At 46.5% G+C, this 25,290-nt stretch overlaps 1 protein-coding gene across 9 annotated transcripts in view; it reads right to left on the bottom strand.

The window, feature by feature from the left end:
- Positions 1-24,749, bottom strand: part of Rtel1 (regulator of telomere elongation helicase 1) — a 36,624-nt gene extending 11,875 nt beyond the window's left edge. For 3 of the 9 annotated variants that reach the window (XM_075963383.1, XM_075963379.1, XM_075963381.1), the window contains exons 1-14: positions 24,514-24,729; positions 23,148-23,378; positions 21,606-21,801; positions 21,175-21,268; positions 20,613-20,694; positions 20,322-20,382; positions 16,553-16,628; positions 14,435-14,519; positions 10,751-10,816; positions 9,766-9,919; positions 6,261-6,299; positions 6,113-6,191; positions 4,550-4,647; positions 2,591-2,646 (exon numbers count right to left, since the gene is read on the bottom strand). In XM_075963383.1, the coding sequence (XP_075819498.1) occupies positions 2,591-2,646; positions 4,550-4,647; positions 6,113-6,191; positions 6,261-6,299; positions 9,766-9,919; positions 10,751-10,816; positions 14,435-14,519; positions 16,553-16,628; positions 20,322-20,382; positions 20,613-20,694; positions 21,175-21,268; positions 21,606-21,801; positions 23,148-23,249 (1,188 nt within the window). In that variant the 5' untranslated portion in view covers positions 23,250-23,378; positions 24,514-24,729. Of the gene's footprint in view, positions 1-2,590; positions 2,647-4,549; positions 4,648-6,112; positions 6,192-6,260; positions 6,300-9,765; positions 9,920-10,750; positions 10,817-14,434; positions 14,520-16,537; positions 16,629-20,321; positions 20,383-20,612; positions 20,695-21,174; positions 21,269-21,605; positions 21,802-23,147; positions 23,379-24,513 lie in introns of those variants that run through there. The other 6 variants (XM_075963382.1, XM_075963380.1, XM_075963385.1 and 3 more) reach the window with 6 other exon arrangements.
- Between the last annotated feature and the right edge of the window lie 541 nt (positions 24,750-25,290).

The raw sequence follows: 25,290 nt of genomic DNA, 5'->3' as shown, positions 1-25,290 counted from the left end.
CATGTCCTGACAAGAACTCCTAGCACCGACAATTATGCTAGAAGCAGTCGAGAGAAAAGCAACTCACCAGACACCTTTTCAACTGCTGAGGAACATGCTAGCAAGGATCTACTTAGCACAGTATCAGGATGGGTCAGGGAAGGTACCAGGGGCCTTTGGAACAGCTGCTAAAGAGATTCCAAACCATTGGGCAAGCAGGTCTATGTTCCAAAAGGCATGGATAAGGGAGATATCCCTTTTATCAACAAAGTGGAGAACAGAGATTATACTGTTCACATGAGCCCTCTAGGTTCAGGTCTGGGAATAGCAGGGCCTTCTCTTGTGACTAGAGCTGAGGATGAGCTCAGTGGGAAGTAGAGTGGATTCTTGGAAGGCCCTTGCTGGTCAGCAGAGAGCAATCTGCCTAGTAGGGGCCAGGCTTCCTACACTGGGGGTAATGCATGCTCTAAGACAGGATGGCTGAGTGGCCTGGCTGTGGGTGTACAGCAGACCTAGACAGCAAGAAGTCACAGACACAACAGTCACACATAGGTAACCATCCTGGGACGCAAGATGCCTGGGGATACCTACTGTGCCTCTGGAGAAGTAATTGGAGGGGTGAGCCCAGTCTGGAGGACAACGGTGTACCGAAACTTTCTGCAATGCTGCCACTCATGGAGTGGAAGGCTAAGACTGCGATGTCCCTTATCCCAAAGCTGGCTGAGAAGAAGCAGGCCTGAGCACATACCCAGCTCTCTTACCTACCAAACATGCCTGGCCCCTGGCCCAGGTCTGTGCTCAATGAGAAGGCAGTACCTAGCTCATTGTGGCCCAGTATATCATAATCAGACTTACTGAGGATCCAAACATTCACAGATTTCTTCTTCAGTAAGAGGATTTGTTTTGTGGTCACAAAGCCAAGGCACTTTCTGCTCACTAGCCATAATCCCCAGTGGTCTGGAGCTATATAGGGTAGAGCAACCAGGTGGCTTCACACAGCACCATACATGAAAGGACTGGCTTGCCTCAGTTTTCCCCAGGATTAACAGTTCCCATCCAAAAACCCTTAACACAAAACAAAACAAAACAAGACAGGTTCTCACTGTGTAACACTGGCTGACCTAGAACACACTATGCAGACCAGGCTGGCCTTGACCTCAGAGATCTGCCCACCTCTGCCTCTCAAGTGCTGGTCTTAAAGGCAAACACGGTTATAGCTGGCTCACAGCTAGGAATATTAAGAACTGCTATTTAAAACTTATCAGGGTAGGCAGTATGCTGGAAGGACAGCTCGGCGGTTAGAGCACTGATTATTCTTTCAAGTCTGATTCCCAGCACCCATATGGTGACCTGTAACTCCATTTCCAGGGGATCTGGCCCCCTCTTCTTGACCCCATGGACACCAGGCACACACATGTGGTATACACATATACAGGTAAAAAGAACCACTAACATACAAAAATGATTAAAAAAGGGGGCTGGAGAGATGGCTCAGAGGTTAAGAGCACTGGCTGCTCTTCCAGAGGTCCTGAGTTCAATTCCCAGCAACCACATGGTGACTCACAACCATCTGTACTGAGATCTATCGCCCTCCTCTGGCGTGCGTGCATACATCGAGGCAGAATGTTGTATACATAATTAATAAATAAATAAAAAAGAACCAAACAATTGAAATACACCTTTAAAAAAAAAAATGATTAAAAAAAAAAAAAAGGAGTGCTGGTACATGCTTTTAATCCTAGCACTCAAGAAGCAGAGACAGGTGGACTTCTGTGAGTTCGAGGCCAGCCTGGTCTACAGAGGGAGTCCCAGGACTACATATAGTCTCAAAACAAACAAACAAACAAAATAACAACAACAAAAAAACAAAACTAAACAAAACAAAAAACCAAAAAATTTAGCAAGGTTTAAGGTGCAGCTTAAGACACCCAAAGCCCTCAACTGTCTGGCCAGGACTGGCTGGCTCACTAGAGCTGAGGACAGCCAGGCTGGCTCACTAGAGCTGAGGACACAGTTGCAATGAGACATCTGCACTGCACCTGAGGACAGTTGGGTATCACACAGACATGGAGAGGGGAGGCACCAAAGCAGCAGTGACAGGCAGGAAGAGACCTGATGAGGTGGTGAGAGAGCACATGCTTCTCTGTCAGGCTCTACAGCTCCACCTTTGTCTTTGTCTTTGTTGGTGGCTCCATAGTTATTCCTGTGTGCTAGGGACACACAGACCATGGCACTTAGAGGGCCCGTTTGTCTTTTCTCTGAGAAGCCACTCAGGTCATTTGCTTCTGGGTTTCTCCCAGTCTGAATCTATCTGGAGCTGCTATGAACAAGGAGGTCCTGCCTAGCCCCACGGGGCACTAGTGGAGTCTAAATCACTCCTGACCTCACTCTTCACAGGACCTCGATCCTAGAGCACTACTCTGATGTATCTGGTCGCTGAACAGTCAAAAATGTCCCAATCTGTTCTCAGTCACCTCCCACTGAGGTCTACAGGTACTTAAGGGTTTGTTAACCATAGTCATGTGATATGAGGACCTTTGTCCATTCCCTGAGGCCCTTGCTGTCACCTGCAGAAACAGAGACTCCCCAGTAATTGAAAGCAGTCTCCTACCTGGATAATGTCCATGAGTTTTTGCAGCCCAGCCGTGTTGGTGAACACACCAGGACCTGTGGAGCATGGGAGAGTTGGCATCCACACAAGCAGAAGAGACTGAGTCCCACATTAAAAGGAGCCAGCACAGATTCACTACCTCACGTCGGCAGAAGTAACCAGACTCCCCATAATCAAGATCAAGGACAGGATGCTAAGGAAGGCAGATGACCTGTTCTTCCTGGTGTCAAGGAGCAGTCATATGGGGAATCTCCCCAAAGGAGTACAGGCTTCCAGATAACTGCGAGGTCCAATGCTGTGTGGGGGGGGGGGGGGGGGGGAGGCTGCTGTCCCCTAGCGCATAGCAGACACTGCCGCATGCGGTACTGCAGACCTCACCCCACTCCGCAGAACAGCCCATAACAACACTGCCCTAGCATGGAGAGATGGCTCAAAGGTTAAGAGCACTGGCTGCTCTTCCAGAGGACCTGGGTTCAATTACCAGCACCCACATGGCACCTCACAACTGTCGGTAAATTCAGTTCCAGGAGATCTGACACCTTCACACAAAGCACATAAAATAAAATAAATCATTAAAAAAAAAAAGAACACTATCCTTTGGAAACTGGATCTCCCAAAGTAAGCGGAAATTGGGGATGGTAGCTAGGGGGAGAAGTCAGAGAGGACCACATCTCACTTAATCCACTAAGATCTCTGATATTCCTTCGTAAAAGGTGACTAACTAGGACATACTATAGTAAGAAACCAAACATAGGGAGCTGGAGAGATGGCTCAGGGGTTAAGAACACTGATTGTTCTTCCAGAGGTCCTGAGTTCGATTCCCAGCAACCACGTGGTGGCTCACAATCATCTATAATGAATTTCGGTACCCTCTTTTGACATGCAAGCAGAACATAAATAAATCTAAAAGAGAAAGAAAGAAAGAAAGAAAGAAAGAAAGAAAGAAAGAAAGAAAGAGGGAGGGAGGGAGGGAGGGAGGGAGGGAGGGAAGGAAAGAAAGAAAGAAAGAAAGAAAGAAAGAAAGAAAGAAAGAAAGAAAGAAAGAAAGAAAGAAAGAAAGAAAGAAAGAAAGAACGCATGCACAAATGGGAAAACTGCCAAAGAGCAAAAGGTTGGCCAAATGTCACTGCCGCCTCCGCATCTCCATCAGAAAGAGACTCTGGCCAATCCTGTAATCTTAGAACTCTAGAGACAAAGGCAAGAGGATCAAGTTCAAAGCCGAGATATATAGCAAGAACTTCTCCCAGAAATCCAAGGGCTAGGGATGGAGCATTGCCTACCATGAATGAGATCCTGGGCTCACTCTCCAGAACTACCCAACAATAAATAAACGAGCACGCAGGGTGAGTTGGTTGGGAGCTTCACTGACTGGATTCTTGTTCATGAGGAGGGCATGACAGCGACCTGTTGACACTGGGAGCCAAGTGCTACTCTGCAACCTGTGCTGACTGCTGGACATGGAACAATAACCCCTGATGGAGGAAGGTCATTGGCTAATAAAGAAACTGCCTTGGCCCATTTTGTTGGTTAGAACATAGGTGGGTGGAGTAAACAGAACAGAATGCTGGGAGGAAGAGGAAGTGAGCTCAGACTCGACAGCTCTGCTCTCTGGAGCAGAGGCCATGCTCCCCTCTCCTGGGCACACGGGATGAAGCTCCGACCCAGGATGGATGTAGGCTAGAATCTTCCCAGTAAGCGCACCTTGGGATGTTACACACATTATTAGAAATGGGCTAGTCCAGGTGCGAGAGTTAGCCAAGAAGAGGCTAGATATAATGGGCCAAGCAGTGTTTAAAGGAATACAGTTTGTATGTTGTTATTTCAGGTAAAGCTAGCCAGTGGCGGGAGCTGGGTGGCGGAATGCAACCCGCAGCTCCCTACTACAAAACCCCACCCTGTTCTTCTACAAGAAAACCACTAGCCTGGCATACTCCTCCATATAGGCAACCCAAGACTCACGTCCTGCCAGGTGCTGGATTATCTGGTCCAGTGATTCCAAAATGCAGCCTTTGGTTTGAAATGTTATTTGGGCTTCAGCAAACAGCTCAAAGATGTAGCTGCCAAAGAGAAGAACAGAAGCTCGAGACTGAGGAGGCAAGGCTGTGGTTTCTGTGAACCTACAAGGTGGGTGGCCTTCAAATTTCTTGCACTCATCAATAATTGCTGAGTACTTCAACAAGGCCAGCATTGGGGATAAGATGCTTCTCCTTTCAGCAATCTCCTGGTAGGCAGAGGACAGTGAGTTACTGTCATGAGAATCACGACCTACTAAGGAAAACACCAGGCACCTGGGCAAGGGACCACAATCGGGGGTGGCCTGAGTGCAGGTCCTTAGAGGCAATAACTCTGGGTAGTAACTCTAAGAACCTTGGGAAGAGATGCCACAGAATAGGGGAGGCTGTGGCAGGGTCTTCAGGTGCAGGTAGAGAAGGCCAAGAAGGCACACTAGAACCTAGGTCAGGTTGGTGTATCTGGCTTATCTGGAAGTAAGTGGGAGTACCCAGGTTAGTGCTCAGGGAGACGGTAGGAAGCTCCAGACCCCAGAAAATGCTTTTAACATCCATTACCCAGACCAGGTCCTAGCACAGCTACTGGCTGTGTGCTCATAAAAGCAACCCCTCAGCCCCAGCTAGAGTCTCTCCAGGCTACCTACAATTGTTCAGGATAAACAATCCAAGAGCCCTAAACAGGCCTCAGTGACAGCACAGACAGTCCCAAAGAAAAAGCATAGTTCTAACTGGCACTTAATGTATCAACAAGGGGCCAGAGAGAGTTGGAGGGAAAAGCTGGAGGAGACACTGTGCAGTAGTGTGTGTTGTTACTCCCAATGTTTTCAATGACTACATAAAAAGCTGGCAACTGAGCCGGGCAGTGATGGCACACGTCTTTAAACCCAGCACTCGGGAGGCAGAAGCAGGCAGATCTCTGTGAGTTTGAGGCCAGCCTGGTCTACAAAGCAAGTTCCAGGACAGGCCCCAAAGCTACAAAGAAACTCTGTCTGGAAAAAATCAAAAAAGGAAAGAAAGGAAAGGAAAGGAAAGGAAAGGAAAGGAAAGGAAAGGAAAGGAAAGGAAAGGAAAGGAAAGGAAAGGAAAGGAAAGGAAAGGAAAGGAAAGGAAAGGAAAAGAAAGGAGAGAGAGAGAGCGGGGGGGGGGGGGGGGGAGGGATGGCTCAGTGGTTAAGAGTGCTTGCTCCTTTTCCAGAGGACCTGAGTTTGGTTTCTAAAACCCATATAGGGTAGTTCACGACTATAACTCTAGATCCAAGACATCCAACACCCTCTTCTAAACTTCACAGCCACCAGCACACGAGGCACACATTTACACAGACACACACACACACACACACACACATACAGAAAGAAAAATAAAACCTTTTTAAAAACCTGGTAACTCTTCTTAAGCCTTGAAAATTGAAACCAGACCCCACTGCTGGGTGAAGTACTCAGACAGAACCTCATGAGGACACTACCTCCAACCCTAAACAGGACTTGGGGTAATGAGGTCAGCATCTGTCCCTCACCTTCCAGGTTTGGTGACTCCTTTGTCATCCCCAGGCAGCTGGACAGCATCAATAGCCCCCTCCAAGCGAAGCAGGATCACTGTGGATCAAGGGCACGTCAGGGGCATGCCTCCTGCCCAGCCGAAGGGGAAGGAGGACAAACACTTACTCTTCAGCTTTGCGATGTCTTCCAGCTCCATGTTGAACCCTGGGTGAGAAAGTAGGTATACAATTCCTCAGGGTTCTAGCTTCAAGAACCAGAGTTCCCAGTGTGGTAGAAAGGGTAGGTGGGTGAAAGGTTAGGTGGGATCCACATTTGAACTGGACACAACAGTATGAACCCACGTTCACATTTAGAAATACACATAAAGCCGGGCGGTGGTGACGCACGCCTTTAATCCCAGCACTCGGGAGGCAGAGGCAGGCGGATCTCTGTGAGTTCGAGACCAGCCTGGTCTACAAGAGCTAGTTCCACGACAGGCTCCAAAACCACAGAGAAACCCTGTCTCGAAAAACCAAAAAAAAAAAAAAAAAAAAAAAAAGAAATACACATAAATACATCCATGTACAGAGGTTCTTCATACTCTGCTCCCGAAAGTCTTAAAAATAATTAATGGGCAGTAATCATCAGCATGTGCCCACATGCGCTCAGACAGAACATATGAGGACATATGAGGATAGAGAAGAGAATGAAACATTGGAAGGAAAGCCAGGGCTTGCTGGAGGCTAGCATGTGTCAGGTCTGGGCAGGAAGCAGTAGAGTATCACAAGCACAGTGGCTAGGCCAGGTTAGCAGGACACAGAATACCTTCAAGAGGATTGCAATGGGATACTGAGTCAACCACAGATGAGTAATGATTAATATTGGTTAATATTGTCAACCTGATAAGCTCGAGAATAAGCTAGGACAAAAATCTCTGGTCATGTCTGTTCATAAAAGAAGTTTCTAGGAAGAGCCAGTCCACTGGCTAAAGTTCTAGACTAAATAAAAAATAAAAGGTGACAAAAGAAAGAAAGAAAGGAAGAGAGAGAGCAAAACGCAGGGTGTGGTGGTGTGGTGCACATCTAGGAGGCACAGACAAGAGGATTTCTGTGAGTACCAGGCCAGGTTGGTCTATGTAGAGATCCAGTACAGCCAGGGCTACACAGAGAAACCTTGTCTCAAGAAAGAAAGTGAGGTTCAATAGCATCTCTCTCGCTCTCTTCCCTCTCATTCCCTCCCTTCTCCCCTCACTTTTGACTCCCGACTACAAACTCACCAGCTGCTCAAGCCCTCGTCACAACAAAGCCCCAGTTATGATGGGCTATACTCTGAGAATATGAACCAAGATAATTCTTCCTTCCTAAGTTGCTTTGGTCAGGTATTTTGTTACGACAAGGAGAAAACTAATCAGTGTTCAGACATGCTATTTAAACACTGTTCCCCTCTGAAGACAGCAATCACTAATTTAGAATCAACTCAAGCTTTCAGAACTGAAATGGGCAGTGTGTGTTCATCTTTTCCACTATGAACAGTGCCACCACAGAGCTGACAAATCTTTACATTATTGCTGCTATAAAATTAAAGGGCTGATTGAGACATCACCACCTTGAAATAACTGATAATTTACTGAATCTAGGCATCAAATAGTCACAACATTACCAAAGAAAAGGAAGGAGAAGGTAGCCATGAGCCATTAAAGATGAATTATAAGCCGGGTGGTGGTGACACACGCCTTTAATCCCAGCATTTGGTAAGCAGAGGCAGGCAGATCCTGTGAATTCAAGGCCAGCCTGGTCTACAAGAGCTAGTTTCAGGACAGCTACGGCTATTACACAGAGGAACCTTGTCTTGAAAAAAAGACAACCAAAAAAAAAAAAAAAGACAACAAAAAAGATGAATTAGAAGTTGGGTAAGAGACCACTCAGAGAAGCAGAGTTATGGCTTGATGGCCAACCTCCTTCTTGATTGGAGGCAGTTCCCTGGGTGTTCAGTTCATCATGTATCTTATAAGTGATCTATTTTCTTTTGTGTGTGCTGTATGCATATATGCCTGTGTGCATATCCATGTCTATCAGCACTTGTGCACACAGTGCCCAAAGGACAGTAACAGTTGTCTTCCTCAATTGCTCATCAGCTTAATTTCCTTAAAAGAAGGTCTCTCACTGAACCTGAAACTCAGTGTTTTGGCTAGGCTGGCAAGCCAGTGAGCTACCAAATTTCACCTGTCTCTGTATCTGTAACACTGTGGTTATAAACTAAAGCAGCCAGAGATTACTTTTTTTTTTTTTGTTGATTTCCTGTACCTATGCTTTGCTTTAAAATTAAAAGCAGAGCTGGGTATGGTGATGTATGCCTTTTAATCCCAGTAGGCAGGAGAAGCAGATCTCTGAGGCAAACCTGGTCTACATAGCGAGTTCCAGGACAGCCAGGATTATGCTGAGAGACCCTGTCTCAAAAAGGAACAAACAAAACAAAACAAAAAATTAGCTAGGAAAAGATTAAAGACTTCAGGAAACACTGGAAGTATGGCTGGAGACAGCTCAGTCGTCAGAATGCTTACCTGGTACGCACAAAGTGCTGGGTTTGATCTCAGCACCAAATAAACCAGGAATGGAGGCCTAAGTTTAAAATCTTAGCACCTGGGAGGTAAAGGCAAGGGCACCCGAAGCTAAAGCCCATCCTTTCTTTCCTACATAAGCCTGAGGCCAGTCTGAGGGACACGAAACTCTTGTCTCAAAGAAAAGAAAATGAAAAGGACTGAAAGCATCCAAAGAGGCAGTCCTCCCTGGTCTACGAAGATGCTATACAGCATTTTCCTACAACTGAAACAAGCCACCCAGGAGCGAAGAGGGAAGTTCATAAGACTCAGGAAGTACACAGAACTTCAAAGTCTCAGAAAGCTGAAATGTACAAGAGTCACAAACTCCCTCCTCAAGGTTACACTGGCAGCAACAACTGCTAGGGAGAAGAGGCTTTTGCCCCTTGAGTACCCTTTACTCATGTGGCCCACTGTCATTCTTGTCTGATTTTGAGACAGGGTCTCTCTATCTAGTTCGACTGTCCTGGAACTCACTAAATTAGATTGGATAGAAGTATTTCTTTGGTCTGTTATTGGTGCCTTATCTGGGATCAACAGATAGGAAGTCACACAACAGGAATCCTGAACCAAGTCTCTCAGCAAACTCATGTCACAGAGAGCTATCTAGACTGCACTGATGCAGAAGATACTTCTAAGATGATATGTCTCCAATAGGCCCAGGCTCCACTAAGATATGCCTCTAATAGGCCCAGGCCCCGCTTCTAAGATATGTCTCCAATAGGCCTAGGCTCCACTAAGATATGTCTCCAATAGGCCCAGGCTCCACTAAGATATGCCTCTAATAGGCCCAGGCTCCGCTTCTAAGATATGTCTCCAATAGGCCCAGGCTCCACTAAGATATGTCTCCAATAGGCCCAGGCTCCACTAAGATATGCCTCTAATAGGCCCAGGCTCCGCTTCTAAGATATGTCTCCAATAGGCCCAGGCTCCACTAAGATATGCCTCTAATAGGCCCAGGCTCCGCTTCTAAGATATGTCTCCAATAGGCCCAGGCTCCACTAAGATATGTCTCCAATAGGCCCAGGCTCCACTCCTAAGATAGGCCTCCAATATGCCCAAGCGCCACTTTTCAATTTTTGGTCATAATCTTACCTGAGCTGGGGGTGTCTGCACTGAACTCCAGCTGGAGTTCACTCTGCTGAGCCACCCGGGCTTGCTCTTCCAAAACCTGGTTGATAGCCTCCAGTCCTGAAGCCAGATCACGGGGCGTCAGGTCAAAGGAAGCCGACTCTTCACATATCTTCTCCTGAGGGCCAAAGTAAACCCATGTTATGGCAGAGGGGGGCAGAATGGGAACGCCAGGAAGCAGAAAGACAACGGCCAAATCCCCAGAGGCCAGGCTCCTGGTCTCTAAAGTAAAGCCAAAGCTGGTCCAAAGATGATTCACTGCCCTCACCAATATTTTAAAAGATTATTTCACTTGAGTTACCAAAATTTTTTTAATTGGAGTATTTATCAGCAAAAGCAGTATTTTGGGCTTCAAAAGTCAGAAGATACCACATATCAGCCAAGAATTCCCATAGCAACAGTTGCAGGAGCCAAGTAGGAAGTAAGGTCATGCTTGGGGTGGGGTGGACCTGGCTCTCCGGCAGTCTCCTCCCAGGCTTCATAGCAACTAAGGATGAGAAAGTTCATCCACACAACCCCGAGGAAGCAGTGACAACAGAGACAGGGGTAACGTGCTGGTGAAAAGGACAGGGGACCCAGGAGGGCCTCCAGGAACCACTCACTCTTGTTGCTATTGGCACCAAAGATGAGCAGCTGTTGCTACAGAAGTTTCCTAAGGGTCAAGCCAAGTAGCCTAAAGAGCAGAGGCATGTAGGGAAGACAACAGAGTATGGTAAAGCGATAGTGGGGCCAGGAGAGCCCTACCAACTGGCCAAAAGGGCAGAAGCCCAGTAAGAGGTTCACATAAGGACCCTGCACCTAAGGGCACACAAAAAGCCCAACTGGTCAGTCTCTGGCCCAGGTGAGGCCACTGATAGATCACAGGGGAGCAGCAGCACCTGGGTCCAGAAGACATCTGGCAAGCTGGGAGAGACAGGAAATGCTTCGTATAGAAGTCAAGGGGACTCACCACATTGTGGGCTTCATCAAAGATCACGACCGTCCCCTTCAGGTCAATGTTGTGTGCCTTACGACTCTACAAAGAAGGGAAGATACCACAGGCTGGAGCTGAGTCAGGGCAGCTAAGAGTACAGCCCTGTATACATAGGAAAAGAGGTAACCTGAGGCATGAGGTGGGCACCAATCATTATAAACAGGACACACACACACAAAATGGAAGAAAGAACAAAGGTTCTCCCTCGTACTCCACTACGAAGATTGGCACTCACTCCAAGCTGTCTATGGAAAACAGATTTATAATACCTGCTGCGGAATACTGTGCTATGAAGATGTGTTGCTCTGACTGGTGTAATAAAAAGCTGAATGGACAATAGCTAGGCAGGAGAGATAGGCGGGACTTCCAGGCAGAGAGAGAGGAAGTTAGGGGACAGAATCTAGGTGTATGGAAGACACCAATGGGACATCAGTCATACAGGACAGAGGAAAGGTAGTTAGAAAGAAGCCTAAGCTAGGGCCAAGCTTTCATAATTTGTTAAGTCTCTGTGTTGTTATTTGTGGGCTGGTGGTCCCAATAAGAAAGTACTATTACAAGTACCTACCCAAACCTAACCAAAATTGGATACTTGTGGCCATATGTATGTGGTACAGTACTGTTGATGGATGGGTATTCCAACAAGATGGCTAGGCAGGAAAAAAATCGCCTCTAAGCCTGATGACCTGATTCCTAGCCCTAGAACCTACAAGACAGCAGAGGAAGAGAACTGGACCTACAAGTTAAGTGTATAGTTATATTTTTGTTTTGTTTTGTAACATTAGGCACCAAACCAGGCTCAACTGCTCTACCACTAAGCTTGGGCTGGCCTTGCTCTCATGATATTTCTGCCTCAGTCTCCAGAGTGCTGAGATTACAGGAATTCATTACCATGCCAGCACCACAGCTATGTTTTTTTTGGAAAGACTTATTTTTATTAGCTAAGCAGTGGCGGTGCATACCTTTAATCCCAGGACTTGGGAGGCAGAAGCAGGTGGATCTCTGTGGGAAAAAAAGATTTTATTGTATGTGTCTGGGTGTTTTGCCAGTATGTACATCTGTGAACTACATGCATGCAGTGAGGCCAGGAGGGCGTCAGATCCCCTGGAACTCTAGTAAGAGAGTTATGAGATACCCTGGGTTCAGGGAAATCAAACCCAGGTTCTCCAGAAGAGAAGCCAGTGCTCTTAACCACTGAGACAGCTGTCCAGTACCACAGCTAGGTTTTGACAGATGTGGGTTTTGTATAAACACCGCACTGCTGACAGTGTCTACTATAGGGATATTCCTGGACCTGCTTCCCACTTCTGGTGTTTGTAAGTAAGCTCCAGCACTGACAAACTGTGTTGACAGAGCTACTGCATGGTCCACACGTCCACCAGCCACAGCCGGGACTTCCAGTTGCCCTACACTTCATACAGGGTTTCTCCTGTGTAACAGTCCTAGCTGTCCTGGAACAAGCTCTTACAGACTGGCCTTGAACTCACAAAAATCCACCTGCCTCTGCTCAACGACAATTAATGCTAAAAAAAAAAAAATTTAACTAACAGTAAAAGTACCAAAGATGGCTCAGAAGGTAAGGCATATAACAGCCAAGCCTTGAGATCAATCTCTGAGACCACATTGTAGAAGGAGAGAACCAGCTCTAGCAAGGTGTCCTCTTACCTCCACGTGTGCACTATATACTACATGTACATATGTACACGTGCATACACTCACACACAAATACTTCACAACTTCCTTTTAAATTTAACTAATACTACTGAAAGGAAAAGCTGATGGTAGAGTTTATACTAACCTCTCAAGAGTGTGAGATACACACCTTTAACTCTAGCAATCAGGGGACAGAGGCAGACAAATTTCTGTGAATTCAGGCTAGCCAGGACTACAAAATGAGACCCTGTTTCAAAATAATAAAACCTTAATTTTCCTAATTCTTTCAAAGAGTCTAAGCTTGAAATTTTGATGAAGTCTAACTTTTTAATTTTTCTTTATGACTAATACTATGAAAATGAGTATGAAATAAAGAGTCTCCAGCCTCAAGCCAGGCAAAGAGTCACACACCTATAACCCCACACTCAACAGGACCATGACTTCAAGCTAGACTAGGATATAGAGATGATGTTCCAAAAATTTTTTAAAAATTACCAAAACCAAATAAATAAACAAAATCTCAACGTACTCTGTAGCTGCATAGATTCCCCTACTTCTTCAAGAATTTTCAGTCTCCGCCTTTGCATTTAGACTTGCATAGTGAGAAGGAGTAAGACTCATTTTTTCCAAATGAATATCCACCTATTCCAGCACCATATTTTGAAGATCAGATAAAAACCCCACTGAACTCCTTTGGTGAGTATGTCAGAAACCTATGGTAACCACTACTTCACTGAGCTGTGCACACGTACCCACCATTCTGGATTTTGCAGTGATTGCTAACCTAGTTCTTCAAAACTGCCAAGCTGAGGCCAGCAAGATGGCTCGGCAGGTTCCACATCCACTGGAGCTTCTTTCTATCTACTCTGGTTACCTCCAACAGCATCTTCTGCTATCTATCCCCCCGACTCTAGACATGAGATGCACTACCACAGGGATTCAAAACAAAAGATGCCCACCAAGTTATTACTGACAGTAAAGGTTACTGAACACATGGAGCATACCTTCAGCTATGAAAGCCAAGAACACTAAGAGAGTGCTTGCCTAACATGCATGAAGCCTTGGGTTTTATACCCAACATTACATAAAACAGACTTAGTAGAACATGCCTACAATTGCAAACTTCAGGAGGGTACAAGTAGAAGAATCAAAAGTGCAAGGCCACCCTCAGCTATATAGCAGGTTAGAAGTCAACCTTAGATATATTTGTCCACATGTTAGGGGGGAAAAAAATCCTTGAGAACCAGCAAGAAGGTTCAGTGGGTAGAGGCACTTGTCAAGTCTGAAGACCTCAGTTCAGTCTCAAATGGTAGAAGGGAGAACTAACTCCTCCAAATTATCTTCTGATATCCACGTACACAATGCACATGTATTTGCACACACACACACACACTTTATATATATATATATATTTTTTTTTTTCACTGTTGGACATAATTGAAAAATTCTAGCTATATTAAATGAAATGAGTAGTGCACAAAAAGATGCCAGACAAACAGAACATTAGGGAGGGCAAAAATGCTCAAGTTTCTGTTATCTGAACTTCCTATGATCTGATCTGAAAGTGACTGAGACGAACTGTCAAAACCAAGGAGGCAGCTGGGCGATGGTGGCGCACGCCTTTAATCCCAGCGCTCGGGAGGCAGAGGCAGGCGGATCTCTGTGAGTTCGAGACCAGCCTGGTCTACAAGAGCGAGTTCCAGGACAGGCTCTAAAGCCACAGAGAAACCCTGTCTCGAAAAACCAAAAAAAAAAAACCAAAAAAAAAAAAAAAAAAAAAAAAAACCAAGGAGGCAAACATTGGCTCTTCCCATTCTAGTTAGCTTGCCTATGCCCAGGTAGCTAAGAATGATGAACCCTTAGCACTGGTAATTCATAGCTGACTCTGGACAGTGAAGGAAAAGAAGCCTCCTCTCCACAGTTGCTATCTGAGGACTAACAACAAAAGTTCAGGCAGCCCCTCTAAAGCCTAGGGACAACCCTGGACAAAAACAAACATTACCTCCTCACCTTAGCATCCAACAAGTAATTGTATGGCATAAAGATGATGTCAGCTTGCTGCTTCATGTTTCGAGAAAGGTAGTATGGGCACACTCTGGATGTAAAAGGAGACAGAAGACCCTGTAAGTCCCTTCACAGGATATGCAAAAAGTGAACTATTACATGAGCACTGTGCCCTCTGATGAAGGAAGAGACTCTCATTCTGTACCCAGAGCCTCAAAGAAATTGGTACCTAGGAAAAAGGGCAGCCCATGTGATTTTTGTCAATATGTAAAGGTATCACCTGTCTTAAAATTTAATGGGTGTTGAGCTTGGTGGTACACATCTTTATTCTCAGCATTTATGAGGCAGAAGTAAGGGGATCTGATCAGGTCAGATTGATCTTAAAAATGAGCTCTGGATCATAGTACTGAGTCACATACTGAGAACATTTCAAAACAAACAAATCCCCAAACCCAAAACTCGATGGGGTCAGGGAAATGTCTCAGCAAGTAAACCACTTGCCATATAAACCTGATAACCTCAGTTCAATTCTTAGAATCTCAGTTCAATTCTTAGAATCCATGTACAGTTGGAAAAAGAGAACCAACTCCACAAACTGTCCTCTGACACCCACACAACCACACCAACCACACACACACACACACACCACACAGACACACACACAAAAAATAATGGTTGTTATTAGAATGAGTTATTAGAATGTTTGCCTGATATATACAGCCCTGGGTTCAATTCCATCTACCAAATAAACCCAACCTGATGGCAAAAAATTGAAAGCCTGAAGCTCAGTTCAAGGTCATCAGGCTGCGAAATGGCTCAGGGAGTAATGTGCTTGCCATGTAAGCATCAAGAACACAGTCCAGATCCCCAAAATCCATATAAAGCCAGAAACTATAATCTCAGAAAAATGGGAGACAGAGACAGGATAATTCTTCTAAGTTCTTGGGCCAGTTAGTCTGGCATATTCAGTGATAAGCAAGAGATTCTATCTTAAGGTAGAAAGCAAGAACCAGCCGGATGGCAGTGGCGTATGTCTTTAATCCCAGCACTCCGGATACAGACACAAGAGAATCTGTGAGTTTAAGGCCAGCCTGGTCTACAAGAGCTAGTTCCAGGACAGGCAACAGAAGGTACACAGAGAAACCTTGTCTGGGAGGAGGGGGAGCAAGAACCAACACCCAAGAGTGTACACCTACACATACTATACACACGTGCAGGGTGTGTATAAAACAGGGTGGGGGTGGATTCATGATCATCTTGGTCACACAGTGAACTCTAAGTCAGCTTGGATTTATTTATTTTTCTGCCTAAATAAAAAACAAGAACAAAAACAAAAAAACCCTCCATAAAAACAAAATCTAGCCCCACTCCTGGGCACAGGCCATAGAAATAAAAGAAATATAGGAAATAAAAGAAATACAAGGAAGGAAGGAAGGAAGGAAGGAAGGAAGGAAGGAAGGAAGGAAGGACGGAAGGAAGAAGGAAGAAAGAAAGCTTTTTCCTTAGTTAGCAAAGTCTCAAGTCTCAATCTCTCTTTTTTGCAGTACTGGGTTTGGAACCCCAGTGCCTCACACGAATCAAGCAAAAACTACACACAGCCTTGGGTGTTGAAGTTCACACCACTTCAATCTACAAAACTACAAGTCATAGATGTATAGTCAGGCTTGGCAGTGCACACCTATAATCCCAACACATGAAAGGTAAAGGCAAGAGGATCAGAAGCTGAGGGTCATTCTCAGTTACAGAGCAAACCTTTTAAGTCAGTATGGATTGAGACTGTCTCAAACAAAACCCCACAGATTTACTATCTGCAGAAGAAAGGGAGTTAAGCTTCATATACCATAAGGAAAGCCATTCATGGTAAGTCAGAGAGCATTTAGAGAATACGCACAAACAACACTGGGCTTGTACAAGCAGACACTGTTCACAATGGTCCTCCTGGAGTGGGCTCAAGGACAGGGAACAGGAGCTGATTTCATATTTTTCACCTTACATTCCTCCGAACTGCTTAAATTTTTTTCACATTACTAGTTTCATAAACAGAAAAGAAAACACTATGTCTTCCCATATGAGAGTCATCAAGGAAGGATAAAACAGCCTTGGGCTCACAGGGAGAGGTCTCACTTGTGTTTGCTTCCATTCTTGACAAGGTCCTCAATGTCCAGGATAGGGGTAACCAACTCTTGCTCCAGGCTTTTCTCTGCAGGTAAGATATAGAGTCAGCTCATGCTCTGGATCGATCTGAGTGTCCAAAGACCCCAAGAGACACCCAGGGCACAAGAACGCCTACGAAGCAGGCAATACAGCATTCTGTAACTTTTGAACTTACCAGATTCTTTCTGGTACATCTCCCCAGGAGAGACCACAACCTAAAGTAATCTCAAAAGAGCCCTGTTCTGTATTTGGGAGACAGGTAGCAGTCTAAAGTACCAATATCTCCCTCCACAAGGTCCCAAGCAGCCTGTCTACCCTTGGACATCACAAAACAGGACAGGAAAGACCACAAGCCTCCCTGAGGCAGAGTATGGCAGAGCAGTCCACAGGCTCACAGCTTTTCTTTCTTTCTTTCTTTTTTTTTTTTTTTAATATTTATTTATTATGTGTACAATGTTCTGTGTTTATGCCTGCAGGCCAGAAGAGGGCACCAGGCCTCATTACAGATGGTTGAGGCTCACAGCTTTTCATCATCGTTCGCAGAGCATGAAAGATAGGCTGGGGCTGGGCGTTGGTGGCGCACACCTTTAATCCCAGCACTCGGGAGGCAGAGGCAGGCGGATCTCTGTGAGTTCAAGGCAGCCTGGTCTACAGAGTAAGTTCCAGGACAGCTAGGGTTGTTACACAGAGAAACCCTGTCTCTAAAAACCAATAATAATAATAATAACAATAATGAGTAAATAAACAACGAATGAATGAAACAGTACTGCTTTCCCTAGCTTTCTACCAATCAGTGGACCTGAGACTGGCACCAAAAAAGCCGACACCTTGAATGCCATAAGCAGGGCACTCAGGTAGAGCCTACCCAGTTCAACTTGTAGTCCATTCCGTTTCTTACAACAGCAGCTCAGGAATAGGAACCATCTGTGCGGGCTACAAGGCACAAGGCAGAAAGGTCCTTAAGTAGCCAGGCAGGAAGTATAGGCAAGGCAACCAGACTAAGAGAATTCTGGGAAGAGGAAAGGCATAGAGATGCAGTCACCAGCCAGACACAGAGGAAGCAAGATGAGAATGCCTCACTGAGATAAGGTACCAAGCCATGTGGCTAAGAATAGATAAGAATTATGGGTTAATTTAAGTTGTAAGAGCTAGTTAATAATAAGCCTGAGCTAATAGGCCAAACAGTTTATAATTAAGATAAGCCTCTGTGTGTTTCTTTGGGACTGAACGGCTGCAGGAGTGAGTAGGACAGAAATTTTTGACTACACCTGGTCCTTACATGAAAGTAAGACAAGTAAGCCACAGGAAGCAACATAGTAAGCAGCATCTCTCCACAGCTTCTGCTTCTAGCCTCCAGGTCCCTGCCTTGAATTTCCTACCCTGCTTCCCTAGATGATGTACCACAAACTATAAGATAAAATAAACCCTAAGAAACCTTCCTCTAGAAGCCTCCATGGGGCTGCTTCCTATTCCAAAGACAGGCAACACTGGCCAGCTAACGAGCCTGCAAGAACAGACAAGCAAGTTCACAGGTAAGCAGCCATCCAAAAGGCCAAGCAGTGAGACAACCAAAGATAAGTGCGAAAGGAGCTGGTTTGTAGGGCATAAAACTAAGCCAAGAAGCCTAAGACACAGAGAGGTCAGAGCTGTTAAGCCAGGTGGAATGGCTTCTTTCTCTCAAAAGGAACAGAGCTCTGAGGAAGGGGTTCAGGACCATTGCTGTGGTCAAAACTCCCTCACCCCTTGAGACCTGTAAAGGGAAAGGACAATGTAGATCAGAGTTATGATAGATGTAGATCAGAACATGAAGCTTATAGGCATCAAAATACTGACCTACACAGTGTGGAAAACTGACCAGGATGTTCCCACAGGAACTATACCAGAACACTTATACCCACCTCCTTTGCCAGGAGTGTGACTGGAGGAAGCCAGGATGGAGCAGAGAGACAGAGAGAATGAATGAATCAGATAAGCACAGGTCATGGGATAGGTGAGGCAGAACCAGAAAGGAGGGCTGTAAGCAGAGAGATGGACAAGGTGAGAAGACAGAACACCTTCCAGGGCTAGAGATGTGGTTCAGTTGGTAGAACTCTTCCCTATACACAACAAAACTGTGGATTAATCCCCAGCACTGCATAAGCCAGGGATGCTGGCACATGCCTATCATCCCAGTACTTGGACGGTAGAAACTGGAAGACCAAAAGAGGGGGTAGGTGGGGTTGGATAGATGGCTGGCAGTTAAGAGAACTAGCTGCTATCCAGAGGTTCCAGGTTTGATTTCCAGTACCTACATGGTAGCTCACAACTGTCAATAACTCAAATTAGGGGATCCAATGCCCTCTTCTTGCCTTTGCAGACACCAGGCACTCAAGTGATACACAGAAACACAAAAAAGCAAAACATCATATACAGAAAGAAAGGAAGGAAGGGAGGGAGGGAGGGAGGGAGGGAGGGAGGGAGGGAAAAAGAAATGAAGGAAGGCAGGCAGGCAGACCTCCCAGGCAACCCAACACCCATGGAAGAACTTACATAGTCAGCAGTCTCCCACCAGGAGACAGGAGAGTGGCCACAGGCCAGAGGACTATCTATAAGCAGGCCACTGCAGAAATGCTGTCTGTACATACCTTCCTGTTTCCCATAGATCCCTTTAGGAAGCTAACAAGGACAGGGAGAGACAACTCTGATCATGGAGAATTTCAAAATGGTTATCAGGTCCATACTCACAGTATCCAGAAACAGAGACCCGAGGGCTGCCACAGATACACACCCATATCCCAGGCCTGGACAACTACACATTGAGACAACTAAGAGTCTTCAGTGACATCAGACCAAAAAACAAAGCAGGCAAGAAGGACCACAGCTGAGGTGCTCACCACAGAGCCATGTCATATCTTATCTCTTATCCGAGAGGCTCAACAAAGACTCTGGGTGATAGGAGACCCTCTCCCCTGAGCTCAGGCTTCCGGCTTGACAGAAGAAGCAAAGACCTCAATCCTAGTGCCCTGGGCACTCAATAAGCATCAACGAAGACAGTAGCCCTCAGATCATCAAAGCCTTAAGACTACTCCAGAGCCCGCCTACTTTATATGGGAATCTCAGCCTCCATATCAGGGCAAGAAATAAAAGGAAGTCTAGTCCTATAGAGATTGAAGCCCCCAGTTACGCAGAGGTATGACTGACCCCCCAGATTACAGAAAACAATGAGGGACACAGTAAGAAGCTTGTCTTGTCACAAGCCAGCAAATGAAAGAGAGGGAGGAGAGAAACTTAGGGGAAGATAGCTATGCTTAACTCTTGGCACCAAGTCATGACACCTGGGAGACACTGTCAACTGAGCAACTTATAGGAGACTCCGTGTTCTAGTTCTCTGGGAGACTGGTCAAAGGCGTTTCTGTCAGGCATAGCCCAGGCTCCCAGACGGAAAGCAGGTACTCAATATGAACCCTGTTTGAACAGGTCACCGGATGGTGTGAGCCATTCCTGAGTACTGGATCCTGAACTGAACCCTGTTTGAACAGGTCACCGGATGGTGAGAGCCATTCCTGAGTGCTGGATCCTGAACTGCATGAGCTTTTCTCCATATAACACCAATGCAGGCAACCCTCACATCCGAAAGACAGTACCCAGGTACACAGCCACTCTATGTCCCACAGGGTAAAGCAGATAGGTTATGGTGCTGCTGAACTCACCCAAACTCTGACAACAGTAGGAAAGAACAGCTTTCAGGAGGTGATCTTACCGTCCACATTGTTGTAGAAGTGACAGGAGCGACTTGCTACCTTCTTGCGGCATAAATGGATCTGTAAGAGGGAAGACAGAGCTCACCTAGAATGGCTAAGGAATGGTCCATCTCTGGCCCTCACCACCAGCTTCCCTTTGTCATTCTTCCCTGTGTTCTCTAAGCCCTGACGCAGCCCAGCAGGGAGCACAACAGCCAGGGTTAGCATCTGTAGGAGCATAATTCTGGATTCTAAGATCCAGGCGCCACCCAATCAGTAGAATCATGGAAACTAAGTGCCCCAAAGCTCACCTGCATGTGGTTACTCTCCTGCTTCTTCACTTCAGGGTGAATACACAGCTGCTCCCGGGAGCCCAGCACACACACTTTGGGCCTGACAAGAAGAAGAACAGAAGAGTCCATGAAGAGCCTCAGAACATGCAGATTACAACATGGCCCGGCAGCATGAGATATCTCGAGACAAATGGGAGCACACAGAAAACAGAAAAGGAAACAAAAAGGCTAGAATGTGGGAAAGCAAGGAAAACCGGACAGAGCAACCTAAGGTACAAGTTCTTCCACACAAGAGCCATAGCTAGATACCAAGACTCAGATGAAGTTTGGCAAAAGGCATTCTTCTTCCATCATGGGCAAAGCTGCCTTGTGGGACTCTACCCACAGGCAACATGACAGCCCTACAAAAAACCCAGGGTTCAAAAGCAAGGACAGTCATAAGTTCAAAGTTCAAAGCTGCTTTTCCACAAGTAATGTATGTCAAAACCAGCCAGTCTCTATCTACCCAGCTGGCTGTGGATCGGCTCCAAACCAAGATCACTATCCAGATAATCTCTGAGGTGTGAACATGCTGACATACCGGTAGGAAGTGTTCCGAAGCTCATTGATGACCTGGGTCAGCTGTGAGTGAGTTCTGGAAGCATAGATGATCTTTGGGATGTCTGTGTAGCAAGCTGCACAAGCATAAGGAAAGGGGGTAGCCGTGAGGAAACATCTTCATGTGTGTTTACACACACAGCACTGAGCTAACTCAGTCCTGCAGACATCCACAAACCTGACGCTAAACAGTGTGGGTTGCTATGGTACCCTAATTCCAGGAAAACAGCTCTGACCCCAGGTGTACACCCAGAATGGTAAGTAACGTGGATGACACAAAATTCTCCTCTATTAAATTCTGCTCCAGAGATAGTGGAAGCATAGGTGGATTGGCCCTGTCCCAAACTCCCCTTCCCTATCATCCACATAGGAGAACAGGAGTGATGGGGGTGGGGATGAGGAGATAAGGGTCACCTATCGAGTCTCCACCAGCGCCAGCAGCATTCCAGGATGACAAAGACCGACTGGCAAAGAGTTCACCTTGAACTCTCTCAGCAATCTTTTGAGCAGAAACAGCGTCGCGGAGATGTTCCCGCCAGGCCAGTGTGGTGCAGAGGAGGCAGAGTGTCTTCCCAGTGCCTGTGGGGCTCTCTAGGATGCCATTCACTCTCTAAATGGAGTCAGCGACAATGAGAGGAAAAACGGGGTGTGGAGAAACGGGAAAGTAAGATGCTCTTAGATGCCCAGCCCATGCCTAGAGGACATAATTAGCTCTTGACATTTTCCACTTCTGCCCTAAAAGCCATAGGTTAAGCCTGCCCTCAGTAGGCAGGTATGGTGGTACACAAAGAGGGCAGAGGCAAGTGGATTTCTGTGAGTTTGAAGCCCGGCTGGTCTACATAGTAAGCTCCAGAACACCCAGGGCTATGTAAAGAGACCTTGTCTCAGAAAACAAACAAATATACAAAAAAAGACTGCCCTCATTAGCGAAATAAATTCAGAGTATTACCCAAAACTTGACAGTATATTTCAGCCTAAAATAGTTAGATGACTAATTAGGTGTCAGGTCTCAAAATAGGAAGCTGTTCTGCAGTTCTGGGCCCAGGCATTCACCCTACCTAAACAGAATTTGATGGCCTACATTCCAGATATCAGATGGGAGCTGAGCAAGACATCTGAGGAAAACGGTGATTAGAACACAAGAGGGCACCTTAAAAACTCAGTGAAAGTTATCTGCCCCACACACTTCTAATAGTTAAAGATTTTTTTTCATGTCTCAAACAAAAAAGTCAACCATGGTGACACAAGCCTTTAATCCCAACACTCCAAAGGCAGAGACAGACAGATCTCTGTGAGCTGGAGGCCAGCCTGGCTTATCCAGGTCAGCTATGGTGAAACAGATCCTGCCTCAAAAAATTAAATTAAATTAAAAAATTAAAAAAAAAAAGAAAAATCAAAGATTTTTTTTTCACAGAGAGAACTGGGTATTCCAGCTCCTCTGCATAGAAACACTCCTCCAGACCCCAAATGGTAGTCACTCCTAGCCACCGAACTCAACACAAACACCATCTACTCAGAAAGGGCACCAAGACATTCTCAGAGCTATCACTATCTGGAATTATCTCTTTCATTCACTTGTTATAGTCTCCATTAACCTAACCAGAAGTTCTAGTGACCAAAAAATGCAGACAGAGTCTGTCTGGAATGGATGTGGGTGGGGGTGTAGTGGGGAGAGCAGAGCCTGTCTGGAATGGATGTGGGTGGGGGTGTAGTAGGGTCTGCTGGAGGTGCACCCATATCCAGAGCCTGTCTGGAATGGATGTGGGTGGGGGTGTAGTGGGGTCTGCTGGAGGTGCACCCATATCCAGAGCCTGTCTGGAATGGATGTGGGTGGGGGTGTAGTGGGGAGAGCAGAGCCTGTCTGGAATGGATGCGGGTGGGGGTGTAGTGGGGTCTGCTGGAGGTGCACCCGCATCATCCCCTCCCTAGAAGAAAAGTCGGGCTCTGTAGCTTTACCTTTTGGAGGCATTCTAGCACTCTGGTCATGTACTCTTGTTGACATTGGTAGGGCTGGAAAGGGAAGTCCACCGTCACACCATTTAGGACTACCTTGGGCATATCAGGCTATATTCAACAGGACTCAGTGGTGGGCCTATCAGACAAACCCCTCTGAACATCTCAGGGTTTCAGTCACTCCAGGCAAGTGCTGACAACATGTGGCACCGGTTTTCTCTCTGCAGAAATTCTCTACAACAAAGACAAGGAAAAGACAAGGCTTTGTAGCCATGGGCCACTACACCAATCATTTTAAGTAGCTATTGCTGTGGAGGTCAGAAGGCCTGTTATTTCCTATCAAAAGGAGCTTGGCGGCCGGGCGATGGTGGGGCACGCCTTTAATCCCAGCACTCGGGAGGCAGAGGCAGGCGGATCTCTGTGAGTTCGATACCAGCCTGGTCTACAGAGCTAGTTCCAGGACAGGTTACAAAGCCACAGAGAAATCCTGTCTCGAAAAAACCAAAAAAAAAAAAAAAGAGCTTGGAGCTGGTCATGGTGGCACACGCTTTTAATCCCAGCACTTGGAAGGCAGAGAACACTTTAATTTCAACACTCCAAAGGCAGAGACAGACAGATCTCTGTGAGTTCGAAACCAACCCTGTCTACACAGTGAGTTCCAGGACAACTAGGGTTATGTAGATACGCTGTCTCAAAAAAGAAAAGAAAAAAGAAAAAGGCATTTGGGAGCGGTAAAGATATCAACTGAATGATCTCCTGACTCACAAAATTCCGCCCTACTTTGAAAAACAAAAAGAGCTACTTCTCAAAACAACAGGCACCTGAACAAGACCAAGCACAATCCACAATCTATGTGCTCTACCCGAAACTCTTCACAAGAAGTCTGCGACTAAGATCCTGGCAGCATCCCTCCTGGCCTGGGCCGGCACACTGAGGCGTGGAATGCCTCCTACCTCTGTAGCTCTTAAGGTTGGGGTCATGCGCCACTCAGCCCAGGTGGACACCCAAGTGCAGATGAAGTCGCGAGCCAGGCCAAGTGTGGAGGCGCGTGCCTCTGATCCCAGCACTCGGAAGGGTTCCAAGATAGTCAAGACTATGTGGAGATAGATACCTTGTCTCAAGCGGGACAGGGGATGTACCGAAACAGAATCATGGTATGTAAAGCTGTGCAACCCTTAGCAATCACTCAACTTCTCCAGACCTCCGAGTCCACTCTCAGACGGGACTGACTGGTAGGAGAGCGTAAATCCTCCGCCTTACAGCCAAGCAAGGCGCCTCTAGCTAGATTCTACTGGGAGCAAGAGCCTCCCCCCACCCCCCGACCGCCCCAGAGTGCACCGCGGCTGCTCCAGAACCGGCAAGAGCCTACCTAGTTTATAACCTCCGTCCAGGGACCACGCAGATAAAACTGCCAGTGGCAGGATCTAAGTGACTCCCAGCTCACTTGTCTCGGTGGGGGTGCCTTCCGGAATTCGGGTCTCGAGGGATCAAACAGCTGTGAGGACGCCTACTCCCGTGTCTTCCGCAGTAGGCTGATTAGAACTTCGCGGGCTGATCCAAGCACTGCGGCTAATAGCTCCACTTCCGCCTCCTCCTTTCCGGTCCTCTGCTTTGCCGTCCGGGCGGAAACAATTCCCCCAACCTCTCGCACTGCAGGTTCTCCCGCCTTGGACGCCAGAGCGCCGGTTTCGCGCAGGGGACCTGGCCGCATATATAGTCTAGCCAGAGCACTTACCGTTGCCATCATCTAGAATCTTGCTCGTCTTCCACGTCTGCATCGTGAGCTCAATCCTCTGTTGTCTACTAGCTCACTTGGCCAGGCCATCACCATTGTCCGCACAACTACACAGATCCTGGCTTTCTCGTGTTGCTGACCTCGCCTCACAAGAGGCATCTTTTCACAGCTGGAGCATGAGTATCACTTTTATATAAAATCCATAAATGACTGCATCTCGCCTAGGACTCCCGATTTTTTTTTATTTTTTTTATTTTATTTTTTTATTTTATTTTTTTTTGGTTTTTCGAGACAGGGTTTCTCTGTGGCTTTGGAGCCTATCCTGGAACTAGCTCTGTAGACCAGGCTGTCTCGAACTCACAGAGATCCGCCTACCTCTGCCTCCCGAGTGCTGGGATTAAAGGACTCCCG

The sequence above is a fragment of the Microtus pennsylvanicus genome, chromosome 2, assembly GCF_037038515.1.
Source record: "Microtus pennsylvanicus isolate mMicPen1 chromosome 2, mMicPen1.hap1, whole genome shotgun sequence".
Classification (NCBI taxonomy): Eukaryota; Metazoa; Chordata; class Mammalia; order Rodentia; family Cricetidae; genus Microtus; species Microtus pennsylvanicus.
This window is presented reverse-complemented; position numbering and strand designations above follow the sequence as displayed.